This window comes from Hypanus sabinus, chromosome 9 (genome assembly GCF_030144855.1).
Source record: "Hypanus sabinus isolate sHypSab1 chromosome 9, sHypSab1.hap1, whole genome shotgun sequence".
Taxonomy (NCBI): Eukaryota; Metazoa; Chordata; class Chondrichthyes; order Myliobatiformes; family Dasyatidae; genus Hypanus; species Hypanus sabinus.
The window spans coordinates 51,426,494-51,448,004 of record NC_082714.1 but is presented as its reverse complement, the minus strand read 5'-3'; the positions used below and the strand labels follow the sequence as shown (position 1 = coordinate 51,448,004).

The 21,511-nt window shown below is 40.1% G+C and overlaps 1 protein-coding gene across 1 annotated transcript in view; it reads right to left on the bottom strand.

Annotated features, from left to right (window-relative positions):
- Positions 1-9,113: 9,113 nt before the first annotated feature.
- Positions 9,114-21,511, bottom strand: part of alkbh5 (alkB homolog 5, RNA demethylase) — a 29,043-nt gene continuing 16,645 nt past the window's right edge. The window contains exons 2-4 of the mRNA XM_059979667.1: positions 13,193-13,273; positions 12,462-12,617; positions 9,114-10,084 (exon numbers count right to left, since the gene is read on the bottom strand). Coding sequence (XP_059835650.1) covers positions 9,889-10,084; positions 12,462-12,617; positions 13,193-13,273 — 433 coding nt within the window. The 3' untranslated portion in view covers positions 9,114-9,888. The remainder of the gene's footprint in view (positions 10,085-12,461; positions 12,618-13,192; positions 13,274-21,511) is intronic.

The window sequence follows — 21,511 nt, the reverse complement described above, 5'->3', positions numbered from 1 at the left end:
GTAGTCATGCTCCTTTGCCTTGTGAAAATAATACATAGGTTGTGCTTCAGTTTCTAAATTCATCCATCAATTTGTAATGCTAAGGCTCACTGGTTCTCAATACTTACTGCTTATTTATTTATTATAAATATTTTCTTTTTGTATTTGTGTGGTTGGTTTTGTTTTACACATGGATTGTTCGTCTTGTGTGTGTTTTTTCATTGATTCTATTGTATATCTTTGTTACTTACTGTGACTGTCCGTGTGAAAACGAACCTCAGGGTTGTGTTTGATGACATATATGTACTTAGATAATAGATTAAAAGAATGTTGACTTTTTTTTCTGAAAGCTGTAATTGCCTGGGCTCCCATTTAACTCTTCTGCCATCTAGTGGTATCAGCTGGAAATCAACATTTAAGCCTCCAGCAACACACACAAAATGCTGGTGGAACACAGCAGGCCAGGCAGCATCGAGAGGGAGAAGCACTGTCGACATTTTGGGCTGAGACCCTTCATCAGGACTAACTGAAAGGAGAGATACTAAGAGATTTGAAAGTAGTGGGGTGAGGAGGAAATGCGAAATGATAGGAGAAGACCGGAGGGGGTGGGATGAAGCTTAGAGTTGGAAAGGTGATTGGCTAAAGTGATACAGAACTGGAGAAGGGAAAGGATCATGGGATGGGAGGCCTCAGGAGAAAGAAAGGGGGAGGGGAGCACCAGAGGGAGATGGAGAACAGGCAGGGTGATGGGCAGAGAGAGAGGGAGAGAGAGAGAGGGGAAAAAAACAAACAACTATATATGACAGGGATGGGGTAAGAATGGGAGGAGGAGCATTAACGGAAGTTAGAGAAGTCAATGTTCACACCATCAGTTTGGAGGCTACCCAGCCGGTATATAAGTTGTTGTTCCTCCAACCTGAGTGTGGATTCATCTTGACAGTAGAGGAGACCATGTCTCCCCTTCTTACTCCATCCCTGTCATATTTAGTTGTTTTTTTCTCTTTCTCTCTGCCTATCACCCTGCCTGTTCTCCATCTCCCTCTGGTGCTCCCACCCTCCCCCTTTCTTTCTCCCTAGGCCTCCCGTCCCATGATCCTTTCCCTTCTCCAGCTCTGTATCACTTTTGCCAATCACCTTTCCAGCTCTTAGCTTCGTCCCATCCCCTCCGGTCTTCTCCTATCATTTTGCATTTCCCCCTCCCCCTACTACTTTCAAATCTCTTAGTATCTCTCCTTTCAGTTAGTCCTGACGAAGGGCCTCGGCCCGAAACGTCGACAATGCTTCTCCCTATAGATGCTGCCTGGCCTGCTGTGTTCCACCAGCATTTTGTGTGTGTTGTTTGAATTTCCAGCATCTGCAGATTTCCTCATGTTTGCTCTTTAAGCCTCCAGACCACGTTTTAAAGGTGCAAAATTGTAACAATACCAACTCCCGCAAAACCTAGGACTGGGGTTAACTCAGGAGAATGTTTCTGGGAAAGGTAAAGAGCCAGTCACTACGAATTCATTATTATCTCAGTACAAACAGAATTATGGGTATTAAAATGCCTCTATTAAAAATGCAATTTTAAAAATTGTTTAAAGTTAAAAGTTTTTATTAGGATCAAAATTGAAAGAAGACCAGATACAAAAAAATGAGAAATTCGAATTTTCCCGAATAAATACGCGGGCGGTGGGGGGGTGGGGGGAAGATAGGCATTACATAAAAAGGCAAATTTTATATAGAAAATCATTAAATGTGATAACAAAAAAGGAACTAAATTGGAGAAAAATGCTAAGTTATTTGAAGTAGGATCTGGCCTCTTGCAAAACTCATTATGTAGGCTTGCAATTTAATGTCAAGTCAGAGTGTGTCTAAAGCAGGGGTTCCCAGTCTTTTTAATGCCATGAATCCCTATCATTAACTGAGGGATCCTTGGACCTCAGGATGGGAACCACCAGTGTAAAGGAACAATGCACAGATGAATGGGTCTACAGTTCACATAAAGATACTGAATCAATCTTGTTTGGTCCTGCAGACAATATCCCAATGACACCATTCAAAGGAGAACAGACATTTTCTGGCCAACATATATTGATCAAGCATTTGCTGTTCATTTATTAGACAGATGTTTCAAGATGTTGCCGAGTGGAAATTGGGAGCATAACTGCATTTCAAGACTCATTCACCGACTGTTAAACAAGATTGGACAATAAAGTTAAAGAGGTGTACAAATGCCTGGTAATTACAAGATTCACTAGAAGTTCCAAACAGTCTTGTTGACCGAGGAAGAGTAGAACAATACTAAAACTTGTACATTTATGTTGATTCATGGGCATTGGAGTATATGTACTGGGAGACTAGAGCATGACAGGAAGATTTGCTGCAATGTTGGAGAAGAGAATTAAGGCCGAATGTGGTCTTTAGACAGAGAGATATTTGCACCAGAGTATAAGATTTGATTCAATTTAATAATCAGTTTTACTTTAATGTCATATTACCAGCATTTATAATAAAATCTTAAATATACTATGCCCCCTTATGCTATCTGGCAAGCAGATAAGTGCAAATATGCAAAGCAGTTAGAATAAGTGACTCTGGATCAGCCTCCAGGGTAGAAACAAGCCCTTTGGTTCACTAAATCCATGCAGACCAAGCAATAATCATATTCTAACTCATTTTATTCTTCCACATTCCCATTAATTTCTCCTTGATTCTACCATTCATCTTCACACCAGTGGCAATTTACAGTAGCCAATTAGCCTTCCAATGTGCGTGCTTTTGGGATATGGGAGGAAACCAGCAGACCTGGAGAAATCTATGTACCCACAGGAAGGAGTAACAAATAGCACCAGAGGTTACCATTGAACGGGTCACAGGAGCTGTAAGAGAGCAACTCTACTTGCTCTGCTACCCAAGCTGTCTGTGGCATAACAAATAGAAAATTAGATCTCTTTCTCTTTGTTCGGATAGCCCTTGGTACTATCTCCATGGATTGGTGACTTCCTCCAATTTCCTCTGGCATCAACCACTTTCCTTTAAAGAAATCGGCTAGCAACCCAAAAAGTTATGTTCCTCTCAGAACTGTGCAATCTTCTCAGCAGTTTCCTTCTCACTTCATAATAATGTCCTGCCCCTTACCTCTTAGATACAGCACTTTCTGCTCACTATTCGTTAACTTTCTACATTATTCTTACCACCATATTGAATCCTTGGAATTCTCCATTCCAGAGTAAACACTGAATCATTGGATACATGCAAGGCCAAAATATAGACCAAACTTTGCTCTTCAGGAGAGTTAAGGGCTTGAGGAGAATGAAGAAAGTGGAACTGAGCCAAGATGAGATCACCTATGATTCTGTTGAATGCTGAAGCAAGCTCCAAGGGCCTCCTCCTTACTATGTCCATGTGTTAAAGCCTTTATCTTTTCCTTCATCTTACTGATATCACTCACCTCATCTCTAACTCTAGTTCCTTCAAGTGTGCCAAAGGCTCCTGCATCCTTATTTTTTCTCTTCCATTTCCCAGACTTCCAAAGTAATGTTAGACAGTCAGTTTTACTGAATTGAGAAACTATTTAGCAAAAATAGGTTGTATGTAGGAACTTGAGGCAGACTTTGAGCAATGGAGGCATTTAAGGAAATTCAAGGGGTCAGAGTAAACATATTCCCACAAAATAAAGCAAACAAATTTACAGCTCCTTATGACAAGACTCATAGGTGAGATAGGGCATTCTCTTGTAAAATGTCTCGACACAATTTTATTTCCTCAACAATTGCAAGCTGTCCAGTTCCTGAGGCAGCAAAGCAGCCCCAAACCATGATGCTCCTTCCATGCTTCTTAGATGGGATGAGGATTTGGTGTTGGTGTGCAGAGCCCTTTTTATCTCCAAACATAGCAGTTCAACTTTTGTCTCATCTGTCCACAGAGCATTGTCCCAGAAGCGTCATTGCACATCCAGGTGCTCTTCGGCAAACTTCAGACATGTCACTTTTTTTTTGGAGAGCAGTTGTTTTCTCTGTGGTGTCCTTCCACAAACTGCATTCTTGATCAGTGTTTTTCTTATAGTGGACATGTGAAGAGACTTTTAATAAGCTCTAGAGATTACTGCAGGCCTTTGGCTGTTACCATTGGGCTCTTTTTCACCTCCTTCAGCATTGCAAGTTGTGCTCTTGGTGTGATTGTTGCAGGATGCCCACTCCTAGGGAGAGTAGCCAGAGTACTACATTTCCTCCATTTGTAGACAATTCCTCTTACTGTGAACTGATGAACACTCAAGGTCTTTAGTAAAGCTTTTGTAGCCTTTTCCAGCTTCATGCCTCTCCACAATTCTTTTTCTAAGGTCCTCTGAAAGTTGCTTTGATCAAGGCATGGTGCACATAAACAGATCTTTCTTTGGAAGAGCAGGCCCTGTCAATAACCTGACCGTGTGTCTTTTTTTGTAGGGCAGGGCACCTCTACAACCTATGCTTCCAATCTCATCTCCTTGATTGGAACACCTGACTCTAAATAACCTTTGTAGAAGGCATTACCCCAGAGGTTCACATACTTGTTTGAACCTAGACTGTGATTGTTTAAATGGTGTACTCAATATCGACGAGAAAGAATAGAACTGTGTGTTTTTAGTATATAGAGATTGCATTTGTCTATCATTATGACTTAAATGAAGATCAGACTACATTTTACAAGTAATTAATGTAGAAAACCAGGTAATTGCAGAGAGACCTCACAAACTTTCTTGCAAGTGTGTGTATGTGAGACTTTTGCACAGAACTTTAAGTAGGATTCTTAATGAATATTTTGTGGTTGCCTTTACAAGACATGGATGACATCAATACAGCAGTTAAGACCAAGAAAGAAATACTGAAGAGATAATCATAGCAGATGAGGAACTACTAAGAATCAACATTGATTAATGACCAAGCCAAGGTGAAGTATATCTCAGGCTATCAGAAGTGAAAACATTTCAAAGCTTCTGATCATAGTTTTTTAAGTAGGGCCAGCAGATTATAATGCTGCTAACACTGTCCTCTTTAAAACCAATGAATATAAGTTTATAATATAAGAATACAAGTTTAACTTTGGAGGTGAATGAATTGATTCAAAAGAACAAGTTGAATTTAGAAAGGCAAAATTAAGTATTAGACTGTTAAGTTGTTAAAAGGCATATAGAATGCTTTCCTCAGCTAATATATACATGGAAGAGCAAGGCAGTAACGTAACAACAGTATGCAACACTAGTTAGGTAACAGATCACCATATTACATAACTAACTCGGTCACTTAGCATGATGGTGATGATCAAACTCGTCAGGACTGTACTGATAAAACACAAGCAAATGCTTGGATGACCCAAGGGGGAAGCTGGTCAAATGTTTGTTGAAAAGCCAATTCTAAGGGATAAAGAAGGTATCATCTATTTAGGAATAGACAAGTCTAAATTTGAACAGATATATGACAATAAAACATAGGAGCAGAATTAGGCTATTGGCCCATCAAATCTGTTCTGCCATTCAATCATGGCTGATCCTTTTTCCCCTCCTCAGCCTCATTCCCTGCAACCTTTGATGTCCTGTCCAATCAAGTTCTGTTTTAATACACCCAACAACCCGGCCTCCACAGATGCCTGTGGTAAGAAATTCTACAAATTCACCACCCTCTGGCTAAATAAGTTCCTCTGCCTGTTTTAAATGGAATCCCCTCAATCCTGAAGCTGTGCCCTCTTGTCCTAGACTCCCCCACCATTGAAAACATACTTTCCACATCTACTCTGTGTAGGCCTTTCAACCTTTGAGAGGTTTCAATGAGATCCCCCCCTTCATCCCTCTGAATTCCAGCAAATACAGACCCAGAGCTATCAAACATTCCTCCTATGATAAGCCTTTCATCACCAGAATCATCCTTGTGAACCTCCTCTGGATCTTCAATGCCAGGACATCTTTTCTTAGATGAGGAGCCCAAAACTGTTCACACAAGATGAGGCCTCACCAAGCCACAGCATCACATCCGTGCTCTTGTATTCCAGACCTCTTGAAATGAATGCTAACATTGCATTTGCCTTCCTCACTATTGACTCTAGCTGCAAGCTAACCTTTAGTGTGTTCTGCACAAGGACTCTCAGGTCCCTTCATGTCTCAGATTTTTGGATTTTCTCCCCATTTAGAAAATAGTCTGCACATTTGTATTTCTACTACCAAAATGCATGACCATACATTTTCCTACATTGTACTTAATTTGCTAATCTCTCAAGTCCATCTGCAGCCTACCAGTTTCCTCAACACTACCTGCCCCTCCACCAATCTTCATATCATCCAGAAACTTGGCAAGGAAGCCAGCTATTCCATCATCTAAATCAGCATAAAAAGTGGTCCCAACGCAGACTCCTGCAGAACACTAGTTACTGGCAGACAACCAGAAAAGGATTGTTATATTCTCACTCACTGCCTCCTACCAATCAGCCAAAGCTTTATCCCTGCTAGAATCTTTCCTGTCATACCATGGGCTCTTAACTTGGTAAGCAGCCTCATGTGTGGCACCTGGTCAATGGCCTTCTGAAAGTCCAAATATACATCAACTGCATCCCTTTCAACCATCCTACATGGAATCTCCTCAAAGAATTCCAACAGGTTCATTAGGCAAGCTTTTCCCTTAAGAAAACCATACTGACTTTATCCTATCTTGTCCCGTGTCACCAAATACTCCATAACAATTGACTCCAACTTCTTCCCAACCACTGAGGTCAGTCCAACTGGTTTATAGTTTCCTTTGTTGTCTTCCTTTTCTTAAAGAATGGAGGGACATTTGCAATTTTCCAGTCCTCTGGCACAATGCCAGAGTCCAATTATCTTTGAAAGATCATTACTATTACCTCCATGATTGCTATTGCTCTTTCAGAACCCGAAGGTGCAGTTCTTACCCCTGGGTTTTTTAGCTTTTTGAGCACCTTCTCCCTTGTAACAGTAACTGCACTCACTTCACCTCCCTCACACCCTTCAACATGTGGCACACAACAATTGTCCTCCACAGTTCATCTGGCAGATGAACCAAACAAATATTCATCTGCCATTTCCTTGGCCCCCATTATTTTTTCTTCTGCCTCATTTGCTGGCAGTGCTATATCCACTTTTTTTTTTAATTTGAAAAAGCTTTTATTACCTGCTTGGATATTGCTTACTAACTTGCTTTCATATTTCATCTTTTTCCTAACAATTCTTTAAATTGCTCTCTGTAGGGTTTTAAGTACGATGATACTAACACAGCTTTAGACACCACAACGTTGAGGTAAAATGCATTGTAAACTGTCTGGTTGTGCTTTGGGCAGCCAGCCAGGAGAGTGGAGCTCAGTTATTGGTAAATGGATTGTAGTTTATAAAGATCATTGACTTCATTTTCCCGATATATAGTTGAGAGAAAATTCCTGCTCAGCAAGTTGACTGAGCAACGTGGCGGGATGAAGAGACTCAAATAAGTAAGTTGAGGTAAAATTTGATGTTGTAGTGTGATACGATATTTATTTTCTAATAATATCATCCAGGAGCACAATGTAGATAGAGGACTGAGAAATGCATCACTGGCAAAGCCAGCAGTAATTGCCCATTCCCCAAATGCCTTTCAGAAAATGCAGCAGGCCATTTTAAAAGAGAGGGGTCTCTAGAAATTACAAATACAGGAATGGAACAAGAGGCAATGTGAGTGAAATGTTCTAATATTTGACAATTTAATGCTGCTGTAAATTATGCAATTTCATTCCATCTGAACCTTTGAACAATGAAAATATTCTTACCGTAAAAAGCAGGATTTTAAAAATTGAGAAATTTGTTTAAAAATTAGTGGGATGCATGCTTAGGCCACTGCTCTATTCTCTATATCCATGACTGTGGGGCTTGGTATAGATCATATGCCATTTATAAATTTGCTGATGATACATCCATTATTGGCAGAATCTCAGGTGGAGACAAGAGGGTGTACACGAGGGGAGGTACACCAGCTATTTGAGTGTTATCACAGCAACAACCTTGCACTCAGCATCAGCAAGATTAAAGAGATGATTATGGACATCAGAAAGGGTAAGATGAGAGAACATGAATCAATCCTCATAGAAGGATCAGATGTGGGGTGAGTGAGCAATTTTAAATTCCTGGGTGTCAATATCTGAGGATCTAAACTGGTCCCAACATATCAATGCAGCTATAAAGGCAAGACAGCAGATACATTTCATCAGAAGTTTGAGAAGATTTAGTTTGTCACCTAAATACTCAATAACTTCTACACATGTACCGTGGAGACGAGTTGCATCACCGTCTGGTTTGGAGGGTGGGGGGGGGGGGCAGCTACTACACAGGATCGAATGAAGCTACAGAAAGTTGTAAAATTAGTCAGCTCCATCATGGGTACTAACCTCCATAATATCCAAGACGTCTTGAAGCAGTGCCTCAGAAAGGCAGTGTCCATTATTAAGGATCCCCATCACCCAGGAAGCTTCTTCCCCCCACCATTGATTTCTAAATGGACATTAAAACCATCAACAACTCACTTTTAAAAATTATTTCTGTTTTTGCACCATTGTTAATTTATTTAATGTACATATATACTTACTGTAAGTTTTCCCTAGATTTATTCATGTATTGCATTCTACTGCTGCTAAGTTAACAAATTTCATGACATATGCTGGTGACATTAAACTTGACTCTGATACAAAGGATAGACGTGTGGTCAACAGGAGTAAGCATCAGCAGGACCCCACCTGTGAGCCAACAAAGCACACACCCCACTCTGCACTCAACCAATGCCACCAAAACAGACTTTATTCAGCTAAGAATCAGAGGTAAAAGAATCCCAAATTGTATTTCCAAGGATATGAAGTTAACTGTAACAAGAGGGAATGAAACCACCTTAGTTTGTGATTTAAAAAAAACATCCAGTTGAAGTGAATGAGTCACAATTAAGAGTCCTGTAATGAAACAATGCTGGAATGCATGTGTAGCGCAAGGATCTCCCAAAACAATTTTTCCATTTCCCTTGCCACAGATGCTACCTGACCTAAAAATTTCCTTGTTTTTGTTGTTACAAATTCCTATTATCTGCAGTTTTCTTGCATTCAGTCTGCTTAAGATTATTCATATTACTTTTTCAGGGAATTTAGACATAACACTCAAGTTAAAGTGATGCTCTTTGCATTTAATCAAATTTAGCATTTGTACAAGAGATAAAGCAAGCATCCAGGTCAAAGGCCCTGCTGACAGGCAAACTTTTTTTGACAGTTACCCAAATTAAAAGTTTTTTTGTTTTTTTTTACATAAAATACCTATTTTCATTTACATAACTCATTCTTTTGCGTACATTAAACTTTTCTAGAACTGTACAACTTTGTTACAAGCCAACACGCAGCTTTCTTTCCCTCCCCATACATGGAAACAAAATTTGCTCTCAGTAAGAGTTCCTCTGCAACAATACATTTAACATCACTTTGGGAACTTTCCCAAAACTTGCAACCCTAACAACGGAAGCGCTGAAGTTTGAAGAAGCGCATGTGATACCATGATACTCTGGCTGCTTCTCATTTCAAAAAAAATTGTAGTTTAAAAAAAAATTAATATATATTTTAAACAATTTTCTTTAACACAGAGCTGTACGAGTTATTTCGGGTTTTAAATACATAAAACAAAAGATGGGAAAATAGGCTATACAATGTTACCGACTAACAAAGGTTGAATGAAACAGAGGCCACCTGGCTGCAACAGAACAGCAATCTCCTGACACTTTCCACCCTTGAGGAGCTTAATAAAATCCTTTTGTTTTAAAGAGTGTTTCTTTTTAAAAACTTGCTCTTTGAATTTGAAAGTTGCTGTTGAGTTGTCCCCTTCAGAACCGAGTAGTGCATTTCTTGACCTTCAGCTTTCAAGTTAAAGTCAATTTTATCTCCTCTCTCCAATCAGTGGCGTCGCATTTTTACTTTTCGGACTGGACTACCTGCTACTCCACCTTCACCACTCTCATCATCTTCTTCATCCACACAATCATGTGCCTTTCGCCAGTAATTTTCTGTGGTACAGTCACTCCTCCTGCGATGTTTTGGTAAAATAACAGATCGCCGATTCTCCTCCTTGTCCATTTCCAAAATCCTAGGCCTTTGTAAAGGAAGCAATAGAACCAGAGTCAGTTTCTGTCATACCACAAATTGATGGCAAGTGCATTCAAGAGTTAACACACTTCTAACCGTTGCTTATTACTTTAATATCACAAGTTGACAACACTCCAATCAACCGATTATCAAGTCATACAAAAAGCAAATAGGTCCTTAGACCCAGCTTATCCATGCTGACTGTTGTCCAGTGAGCCAGTTCCACTTTCTTGCATTTGGCCCACAGCCTTCTAAACCTTTCCTATCCATGTACAGATGGCTTTTAAATGTTGCTAATATGCCCTCCTCAATCAGTATTTCCAGCAGTACATATCAAAACACACCATCCTTTGCATGAAGCTGTCCCTAATGTCCCTTTTGAATTTGTTGCCTCTGATCCTAAACCTATGCCTTGTTTTTGCCACCACCTTCCTGCAGGCAACAGTATGCACTTTCACTCTGTTCACGCCCCTTGTGATTTTGGTCATTCAAGGGAACAAAGTTCTAGTTTATCCAACCTCTCCTAATAGCTCACTATGCCTCGCACATTCACATCCAAATCATTTGCGTAAATGACGAAGGTCACAGCACTGTCCCTGTGGCACATCAGTAGACACAGGCCTCCAGTCAAAGCAACAACTCTGAACCATCACTTTGCTTTCTACTATTGAGCCAATTATGAATCCAATCCCATTCCCTCTGGATCACATGATCTACCTGCCATGAATGACCTGGTTAAAGGTCTTGCTAAAGTCCATAGACAGTGCCTTTAAAAAGTATTCACCCCCCCCCCCCCAAGAAGTTTTACACACAGTGGATGTAATTTGGCTTTATTTATTTTTTTAAAACACCTATCAATAGAAAAAGACTTTCATGTCAAAGTGATCGAAATTATTGTGTTTTGTATTTGTAATTAATTGATTGCACAAATATTCACCCCCTTCAATACAAACCATCACCGCACATCCAATCGTTCTTAGAAGTCACATAATTAGTTAAATGGAAATCTGTGTGTCGTCAAAGTGTTTCAATTGATTGTAGTAAAAGTATGCCTGTATCTGGAAGGTCCAACTGCTGGTGAGTCAGTATCCTGCCAAAGACTACACCATGAAGACAAAAGAACACTCCAAGCAACTCTACAGAAAGGTTATTGAAAAGTGCAAGTCAGGGGATGAATACAAGAAAATTTCCAAGTCACTGAATATCCCTTGGAATACAATTAAGTCAGTCATCAAGAAATGAAAAAAAAATATGCCTCAACAATAAATCTGCCGAGAGCAGGCCATTCTCAAAAACTGAGTGACTGTGCAAAGGGACCTTTGACAATTCTGGAGGAGTTACAAGTTCCAGTGGCTGAGATGGGAGAATGGCAAAAGTGGCCACTGGTTTAAAAGAAAACTCACTTCAGTCTCCTACATGCCTTCTGGCAAACTCTAGCCAAGATTTCATGTGAAACCAAAATTGAGCTTTTTTGCCAACACACTAAATGCTGTATTTGGAGTAAGCCACACACTACACATTATCAAAAACACACCACCCCTACTATGAAACATGGTGATGGCTGCATCATGTTGTGGGGATGCTTCACTGCAGCAGGCCCTGGAAGGCTTGAGAAGGTAGAGGGTAAAATGAATGCAGCAAAATACAGGGAAGTCTTGGAGAAAAACCTGACTGTCTGCAAGAAAACTGACTTGGGAGAAGATTTGTTTTCCAGCAAGACAATGACCCTAAACATAAATCCAGAGCTACACAAGAGTGGCTAAAAAACAAAGTTGATGTCCTGGAGTGGCCACTTCAATCCAATTGAGAATTCAGACCTCAATCCAATTGAGAATGTGTGGCTGGACTTGAAAAGGGCTGCCCACTCATGAACCCCATGCAAAGTAACAGAGCTTGAGCAGTTTTGTAAAGAATGTTGAAAAACTGTAGTGTCCAGATGTGCAAAGCTGATTAATACCTATCTACACAGACTCAAGACTATAGTTGCTGCCAAAGGTGCAACTACTAAATACTGACTTGAAGAGGGTGAATACTTATGAATTATTTTGTGTTCTATATTCATAATTCATTTAGATCACTTTATAGAGATCTGTTTTGCTACCTGTTTTTAAAGCAATGCCATTTTGGCCATTCTGGTCCTCTGCATTTACTTCTCCAGTTTCCCACAGGTCCGAGAATGTGCCAGTCAAGCCCTAGGGATTTATTCACCTTAAGGAAACTTCCTTCCAGTCCAGTTTGATAACAGTTACATTCCACTCAATGCAAGATACAACAAATTTCCTTCCCTTGATAGCACAGAGAAAACTTCCAAGCACAGCACAATTCCCTAGTGTGTTCCAGCATACAATCTCTCCCCAACCAACACAATTCCCCTTCCTTCCTACCTGTGTGCAGCATCTGGATCAGCCTTCCGATGGGATCTTTTCTGTTTCAGTAATGATTGATACCGGTCACTATTCAACTGTCTGTTGGACATGTGAACTGGTAACAGTGAGCTAGTTAATGACTTTGACTCCAAACGTGGTGCATCCGTCCTTGTTCTATTGGAAAAAAGATGATTTTATAAAAAAAACTAGCAAATCTTACCACTGAATACAAATGCACAAAACTACTGCACATGCAGTTCAACACATCTTTGCTCTTATGCCACAATCTTCATAAGCAACTGGGAATTAGAGCTTAAATAATAAGTGAAATAAATGATTAGTGCACAAGAGGTCAATGTTCAGTAGAAAGAAAGGTGACTTATGTGAGTGTGTACAAGATAACATTGAAGACAATAACAAACTGAGAAAAAGACACCGTATGCTGAGATTATTAAAAAAAATATTTTGCTGCTGTTTCATAACCAAATGCCTAAAGCAGAGCTCCCAACCTTTATGCCATGGACATATACCATTAAGCACGGGGTCTGAAGTCTGAAATATCATCTACCTGAAATGTTAAGTTTGATTCTCCCTCCCTACATATTTGCTGCTTGCAGTTGTGTAGAAAGCACAATCTCCTCCACCCAAAGATTATTTTTCTGTTCCCCATTCCAGAATTAAAACCAGCATTTAACCATACACAAACAAAAATAGCATTAAAGCTACTACAACAAATGAGAAAATCTTACTTTCGGAGTATGATAACAGCTCTTCGCTCCCTGATATCTTGCGGCCGAATACAGTGAGTGATTTCATCTGCTGCATAATCACTGGAAAGAGAGAAGTCAAGAGTGAGTGGATCCAACCATAATAACCAACATGTGAAATAGTTGTATTTGTTCAGAATACTATACTGCATATTGATTAGCCAGGAAATAATCATTATTTACACATTTTGTTGCACAAAGCCACAAATACAAACTGGCACAAACAAGGTCATGGCATTTTGTGCAGGCCACAAATGAACATGGAAATTCTAAAGAGATGTTTTAATATCTCACATTTGTCTTCAAATACGTATATACTGTAATATCTTGTGACAAGTATCAATTATTGCCAATATTTACATACTAGTTTGAATCCAAAGATAAAGTTAGGAAATTGCAAGATACACAAACATGTTACAACAGCAGACACTAGTCAGAACTAGCTTATATACAGAAGATTCTAGAAAGTGTAATCACAATCTGTCTGAAAATACATGTAAAATCTCATGTACCAAAGTACAGAGGATGAAAACTGGTAAGACATCTTAGCATTGCCAAGTTCTACAGGAAGAACACTTAGCTGCCTGTTGGTAGAAAACATTAGCACGAATATCTAGGTCGGTAGTAATGAGAACAGCAGCAGCCTCTCACACATATGGAATGAACAAGAGAGACATGATCTACATGTCCATGCTGGCTCTTTGATGCAGCAACCAATTAACCCTACTACAGTTCTCACCATACTACCTGGCCTCTTCTCTTATCAAGTTTCATATTCACCTCATGTTCAGTTAACACATTGGTTATAGTATAAAACCAATAGTCATATGAAATGATTTTTCTAGTTTTCCACTGCTGTTTTTGTTAAATTGCTAGCAAGTGCCAGCAAGTTCAAGACTCCTGTTCAAATGAATTCTCAAGCTTACATGTCATGCTACATTGGGAGTTTCCAGATGCTACAGATCCCAGAGGTCAGTAACGATGCTTGAACCTCGGTACCATTTCCAGCAGGGAGGCTGGGGAATCTGCCTGCTGAGTTTGTGTACCAATGAATAACAAGTTTAATTATCTTAGTGGAGTGAAAGCTATGGGGAACAAATATCAGCTTATGATTTTTAAAAATTAATGTTGAGAACTTTTAATTTCAAAATGTTTAATTGATTTTAATAGGTTCTTAATATTCCCAAATGCCAAGGACTTCAGAAGCATTCAAAATTATTGATAAATTTGATAGCTGTTCAGGGTAAACCATACAAAGAAATTACATCATACAGGAGTCTACTGTCACACAGAACTTCACTACTCCTAATGGGAATGGCATTTTCTAGTAGGTGAACCCTGGTTGATCCACAAAAGGCCAATATATACTTTCCACGTGGCAGATGTTCACACTACACCAAGTACTGGTCCCATTAATTTATGTTGCCTAAATGTTATAGAACTCAAATGCTGAATTTACACCCTAGCAACAAAAAAAAACAATTCTCCTTACTTGGTATTAAAATTTCATTAGCTTAAATAACATATCTATGTTTCCTTGTTTTTCTTTGCTCTAAAGCAAGCCAGTTTCACAGTCACCAAATTTCTTTATGATGAACAAAATACAATATTCGTGATCCAACTAGATTCTACACATGGTTCAACATAACCTTTAATTTGTGCTCAATTTCACAAATGAAGCTACATTTAGACCAGCTAAACACAAACACCTATGTCAGGATGCTGTTAATCAACTATAGCTCAGCATTTAATACCATCCTTCTCACAATCCTAATTGAGAAGTTGCAGAACCTGGGTCTCTGCACCTCCCTCTAATTGGATCCTCTACTTCATAACTGAAAGACCACAGTCTGTGCAGATTGGTGATAACATATCTGCCTCGCTAGCGATTACGTGTTGATAACATATCAACACTGGCACACCTCGGGTGTGCGCTTAGCCCACTGCTCTACTCTCTGTATACACGACTGTGGCTAGGCATAGCTCAAACACCATCTACAAATTTGCTGGCGGTACAACCATTGTTGGTAGAATCTCAGGTGGTGACAAGGGGGCGTACAGGACTGAGACACACCAACTAGTGGAATGGTGCTGCAGCAACAGCCTGGCACTCATGTCAGTAAGATGAAAGGGATGATTGTGGACTTCAGGAAGGGTAAGACGAAGGAACACGTATCAATCCCAATCCTCAGAGGGATCAGAAGTAGAGAGAGTGAGCAGCTTCAAGTTCCTGGGTGTCAAGATCTGAGGATCTAACCTGGTCCCAACATATTGATGTAGTCATAAAGAAGGCAAGACAGCGGCTATACTCTATTAGGAGTTTGAAGCAATGTGGCCTGTCAACAAATACACTCAAAAACTTCTATAGTTGTACCGTGGAGAGCATTCTGACAGGCTGCATCACTGTCTGGTATGGAGGGGCTACTGCACAGGACCGAAAGGAGCTGCAGAAGGTTGTAAATCTAGTCAGCTCCATCTTGGTATCCAGGACAACTTTAGGAAGCAGTGTCTCAGAAAGACAGCATCCATTATTAAAGACATCCAGCACCCAGGGCATGCCCTTTTCTCGTTACCATCAGGTAGGAGGTACAGAAGCCTGAAGGCACACACTCAGCAATTCAGGAACAGATTCTTCCCCTCCGCCATCTGATTCCTAAATGGACTTTGAAGCTTTGGACACCACTTCACTTTTTTTTTTTAGATATACAGTATTTCTGTTTTTGTACATTTTTAAAATACAGGCAGTCCTGAGTTACAAACGTCCAATTTATAGACAACTCATACTTAAAAACCGAGGAAGGAGAATGTCATCCGCCATTTTAAGTCATTGCCGTTGACACTGTGTTGAGTGTGTAACTTTGTATTTGGCTTAAATTTTTCTTAGCAAGATTCACCCTGACCCCTCTCCCCCCCCACCCCCATTCCAGTCAGCTGGTGTGCAGTGAGATCAGCACCAGGCTCGAGAAAGGAGTTTCCCGAGTTCAATCCAGTGACAGACCGCTCCCGTGTTGGGTTGGTGCCGATCCAGTGACTCCTGTACCATTCGTGTTGGTTGAGCTTGCAACTCGACCTCGTAAAAAACATTGCCATCTGCAGCGTAAATTCCCATGCGGAATATTATGGAGGATCTAATACCCAAACCCAGCACAGCCCCCACTTGACCCACTTAACCTGTCTCAGTGCAGTGGACTTTCAGACCCAGGGAATTTAGTGTGGTGGTCCTTACGACCCAGCGGACCTTGGGACCCACTGCCTGCAATATTTCTGTTCCATTGATGGGAAGTGATCGTGATTGAAAATAAAGTGGAAATAATAGTGTTTGGAAAGAGGTGAAACGCCATCGGTTATTGGAAAAACGCTAGGCTATAGTTGGTCAACAATCAGAAAAATTTTTTAAAGATAAAGTGAGAATAATGGAGCATGTGAAAGGCCCTGCCCTGATGAAAGCTACGATTATTACTAAGCAACACAGTGGCTTAATTATTGGAATACATACGTTTCTTAAATGTTTTATATGCATAGAAAGGAAAAATATATGCTATATACTAAGACAAACGTTTGACTGACACTAAATAATACCAGATGGACTTGTTCCGACTTGCGTACAAATCTGACTTAAAGACTGACTCAGGAACAGAACTCGTTCGTAACCCAGTGACTGCCTGTAATCAATTGATTTACTTGTTTATTTATTAAGTTTTATTTTATTTATCTTTTTCCTTTCTCTGCTAGATTATGTACTGCATTGAACTGCTGCTGCTATATTAATAAATTTCACATCACATGCCGGTGATAATAAACCTGATTCTGATTCCTGTACCCAGCTGGAAGCCTGAGAAGGGTTTATTTGTCATATATGCTGGAAAGGCACTGTACTTTTTTCCCCACAATTTGACGAGTTGAAATGCTTGACGCATAGCCCACTTGGAAGACATGTTATTCACTATATACACTCACTCCATCACCAATGCAAGTAGCAACAGTTCATACTTTTCATTATGGCAACCCACCGAGAATACTTAAGACAGCTCCTTCTAAATTCTGTACCTGGTATGGCAAAGACAGCAGAGGCACAGAAACACCACCTGGAAGTTGCCCTCCAAGCCAATACCAGCTTCACTTAGAAATGTATCACTTTTCCTTCACCATTGCAGGGCCGAAGCCCTGGAACTCCCTTCCCAAGATCATCATACATATAGCTGTATCTCAAGGATTGCAGCTCACAACCACCATATCAAGAGGAATTACATATAGACAATAATGCTTGTTTAGACTGAAGTTCACAATCCCAGAATAAAGAAAACTACACTGCTAGAGGAACTCAGCAGGGCCAGACAGCATCAAGTACAGTTGATCGCCAGCATTTTGTGTATGTTACTCAGATTTCCAGCATCTGCAGATTATCTTTTGTTTGTGTAAACTACACTGCTTCTTGAAACCAGGTAAGTTTATATATAGATAACAATCAGGATGCTGAGATATAGTCTCCAGATAATCTGGGCTTAGTGGAAATGGCTTGGGTGGAGAGCAAGAGCTGGACCGAAGAGCAAGAACTAATTGACAGAAGTATGAACATTAAGTCTTTGCTTTTTTGTACTATTTATTTCTAACTTATAGTAGTTTTGTCATTGTGTTGTATGGCTGCTGCAAAGCAACAAATTTTACATCTTATGAGACTGAATCTGATTCAGAATACAAAACACAAAATGGTAGTGGGATAATATCAATAAATTAGAGAGAGTGCAGAGACAATTTACTAGGATGTTACCTGGGTTTCAGCACTTAAGTTACAGAGAAAGGTTGAACAAGTTGGGTCTCTATTCATTGGAGCGTAGAAGGTTGAGGGGGGATTTGATCGAGGTATTTAAAATTTTGAGAGGGATAGAGTTGACGTGAATAGGCTGTTTCCATTGAGAGTAGGGGAGATTCAAACGAGAGGACATGATTTGAGAGTTGAGGGCAGAAGTTTAAGGGAAACACGTGGGGGTATTTCTTTACTCAGAGAGTGATAGCTGTGTGGAATGAGCTTCCTGTAGAAGTAGTAGAGGCCAGTTCAGTTGTGTCATTTAAGGTAAAATTGGATAGGTATATGGACAGGAAAGGAGTGGAGGGTTATGGGCTGAGTGCGGGTAGGTGGGACTAGGTGAGATTAAGAGTTCGGCACAGACTAGGAGGGCCGAGATGGCCTGTTTCCGTGCTGTGATTCTTATATGGTTATAAGATTATTCACAAACTGGCTGATTATACTAATTCTTTTGATTTAAAGTATGTTGAACAGCAGAATTCAAATTATCCACAGGAACTAGAACCAAATAATAATTCATTCTACCCATGGAGATGAAGTTCATGGCTTCACTATCTCCAAGATCTTGGATAAAAAGGGTATTTCTGGAAGAGTGGCAAGGAAGGAATCAACTAAAGTAAACATATCTTTGCCAGTAAAGACTTTGCAGAGCATCACTTAGAAGAAACTGTAAAGATGTGGAAGAAGGTCTTGTGATGGGATGAACTGAACTGGAACTTTTTGGCCTCAACACTAAGCAGTACATGTGGTGTTAATTTAATACTGCGCATCAGCCAGGAGGTAGCATCATGATATGGTGATGCTTTTCAGCAGTAGGAACTGGTAATCTGGTCAGGATTGCTGGGAAGATGAATGCGGCTAAATACAGAGAGATCCTGGATAAAACCAGCTAATCTCTGCCAGAAAGCTTAAACTGGGGATGAAGCTTGTTTTTCCAGAAGGTCAGCAACCAAAAGCACACTGTCAGCACAACCATAGAGTGGCTTCAAATGAAGAAATTTGATGTCCAAGTGGCCTAGTCAAAGTCCTGACCTTAATCTGATCAAGCATCTCTGACAAGACCTTAATATTGCTGTCCACTGCTGCTTCCCAACTAACCTGCCACAGCTTGAGCAATTTTGCAAGGTGGAATGGGCAAATCTTGCTCCATAACATTGTTGAGAGCTAATAGACATCCAAAAAGACTACTGCTGCAAGAGGTGGTTCAACTAAGCGCTGAGCAAAGGGGGAATGAATATTCCTGAATTTTTGTATCAATGGTTAGGGGGAAGGCCGCTGGGAACTGGGGTTGAGGAGGAGAAATAAAAAGGATTAGCAATGGTTGAATGGCGGAGCACACTAGATGGGCCAGATGGCCTAATTCTGCTCCCATGTCTTATGGAACTGCTGACATTTCGGTTTTTCCATGCTTTACAATGTTCCTTTTTTTTTTAGCTCAACAAGTGATTCTTAAATAAAAATTCTCAGTTAAAATGATCAAAATTCCTTATTGTAATTCTTATTTATGAAGTACCTCATACAAACGCTTCTCCCTCCTGCCATCTGGGAAAGGGCACCGAAGCATTTGGGCTCTCACGACCAGACTATTGAACAGTTTCTTCCCTCAAGCTATCAGACTCCTCAATACCCAGAGCCTGGACTGACACCTTAGTGCCCTATTGTTTTATTATTTATTGTAATGCCTACACTGTTTTGTGCACTTTATGCAGTTCTGGGTAGGTCTGTAGTCTAGTGTAGTTTTTTTTCTACGTAGTTCAGTCTAGTTTTTGTACTGTGTCATGTAACACCATGGTCCTGAAAAAAGTCTCATTTTTTCTGTACCAGCAGTTATGGTCGAAATGGCAATAAAAAGTGACTTGACTTATTTATGTGAACAATAGGTTGGTAGCTAAATACTTCTAAAAGACATTGTATCTGGTTAAGAAAAACCTCACTCAGATATAAAATCAGTGACAGAATACCAGTATTGTCTGAATTTGGCAGAGGAGTTCCAAACTACTATTAAAACCCTTTTAATGTGAATGTTCCTAACTTCACTTGAAGGGATTAGCTATATTTGGCACATATACATCAAAACAACAAAACAAAGTGAAATGTGTAGTGTTTTGCATAAACGATCAGAGTCTGAGAATGGTGCTGGATACAGCCCACACTTGTTATCTTACTTCCGGTATCAAAACAACACACCCATAACTCACTAATATCCGAAATATGAGCAGAAACTGGAACCCCTGGAGGAAACCCATGTGGTCACTGGGAGAATGTACAAGCCCCTTACAGATAGCAGCAGGAATTGAAACCTAATCAGATTGCTGGCACTCCTGAAAGCGCCTTTGATAGGCCTAACACTACACCTGGATTCCCAGTCCACTTTCAAGACCCTTAAAATACCAATAACTCAAAATGGCCATTGTAGACAGATGCTTGGCAAAACAGCATCTACACTTGGTCTCATTGATGTAGAGGAGGCCACATCACAAGTACCAAATGTAAAAGGCAATTTAGGAAGAAGTTCATGTGGTTCTTGGCTTCGCTTGGAAGAGCCATTTAGGTCCCTGAATGGTGGTTTAGGGACAAGTGTTGCACAGGGAACGCACTATAGGATGAGAACAAGCAAACAGGAAGTCGTGGAGAGTGGTCCTTGCAGGATGATGGTAGGATTATGTAGCAGACGGTGGAAATGACGAAAATTGATCTGCTGGGTGCAGAAGTTAGGAGATTGAAAAGGAAGGAGTCATCATGAGAGCAGAAATGGAGGAATTGGCCATCTTGAAAAGCTGAAGAGGTGCAAGCCTAGATAGCTGTGTGAGCCAGTGGGTTTAAAACAGATGGCAATGGATAGTTTACCTGAGAGAGATGCAGAGTGAGGAAGGAAGTGTCAGAAATGATCCGAGTGAATGAAGGCAGGATGGAAGCTAGTGAAGTTGATGTCACTCAGGTTCCTGATGACATTAAATACTCATTAGTTCAACAATAATGAATTGAGCAAACTAGCAGAAGTCTTTCCACAAAACTTTTGACCTTACACCATTTACAAAGACAACTTGGATCTCTTTTTGAGGTCCACTGAATGGCATCATTTGAGATATCAAGGTATTGCCTTCTTTCACTTGGACAGAATTTGCCCTCTCCCTGCACATTATGTGGGGGGGGGGGGGAGAGACACTGGACAAACTAAACATTTTAAAACAGTCAGAAGTTAAGTGTTGTAATCTTAGTGTGTACCTTCAGAGTACAAGTCTGCTCTGCCCTCTGGTGTTAACTAATTAGCACTGCCATAGGTTGGTGAACTCAAAAATCACTTTCAACTGTACATCTGAAAACACAATTAAGCACTATCAAATAGAAAACCATTTTAAAAATGTCACAAGTTTGAGTGCTTAGTGAAGTTCAAACTTACAAAAGGAAGTTCTAAAAGGCCAGGTAACATCAAAAACACACAAATTTCACGTTCAAAGTTAAACATTAAATGAAGCATAGATCATGTATATCAGAGA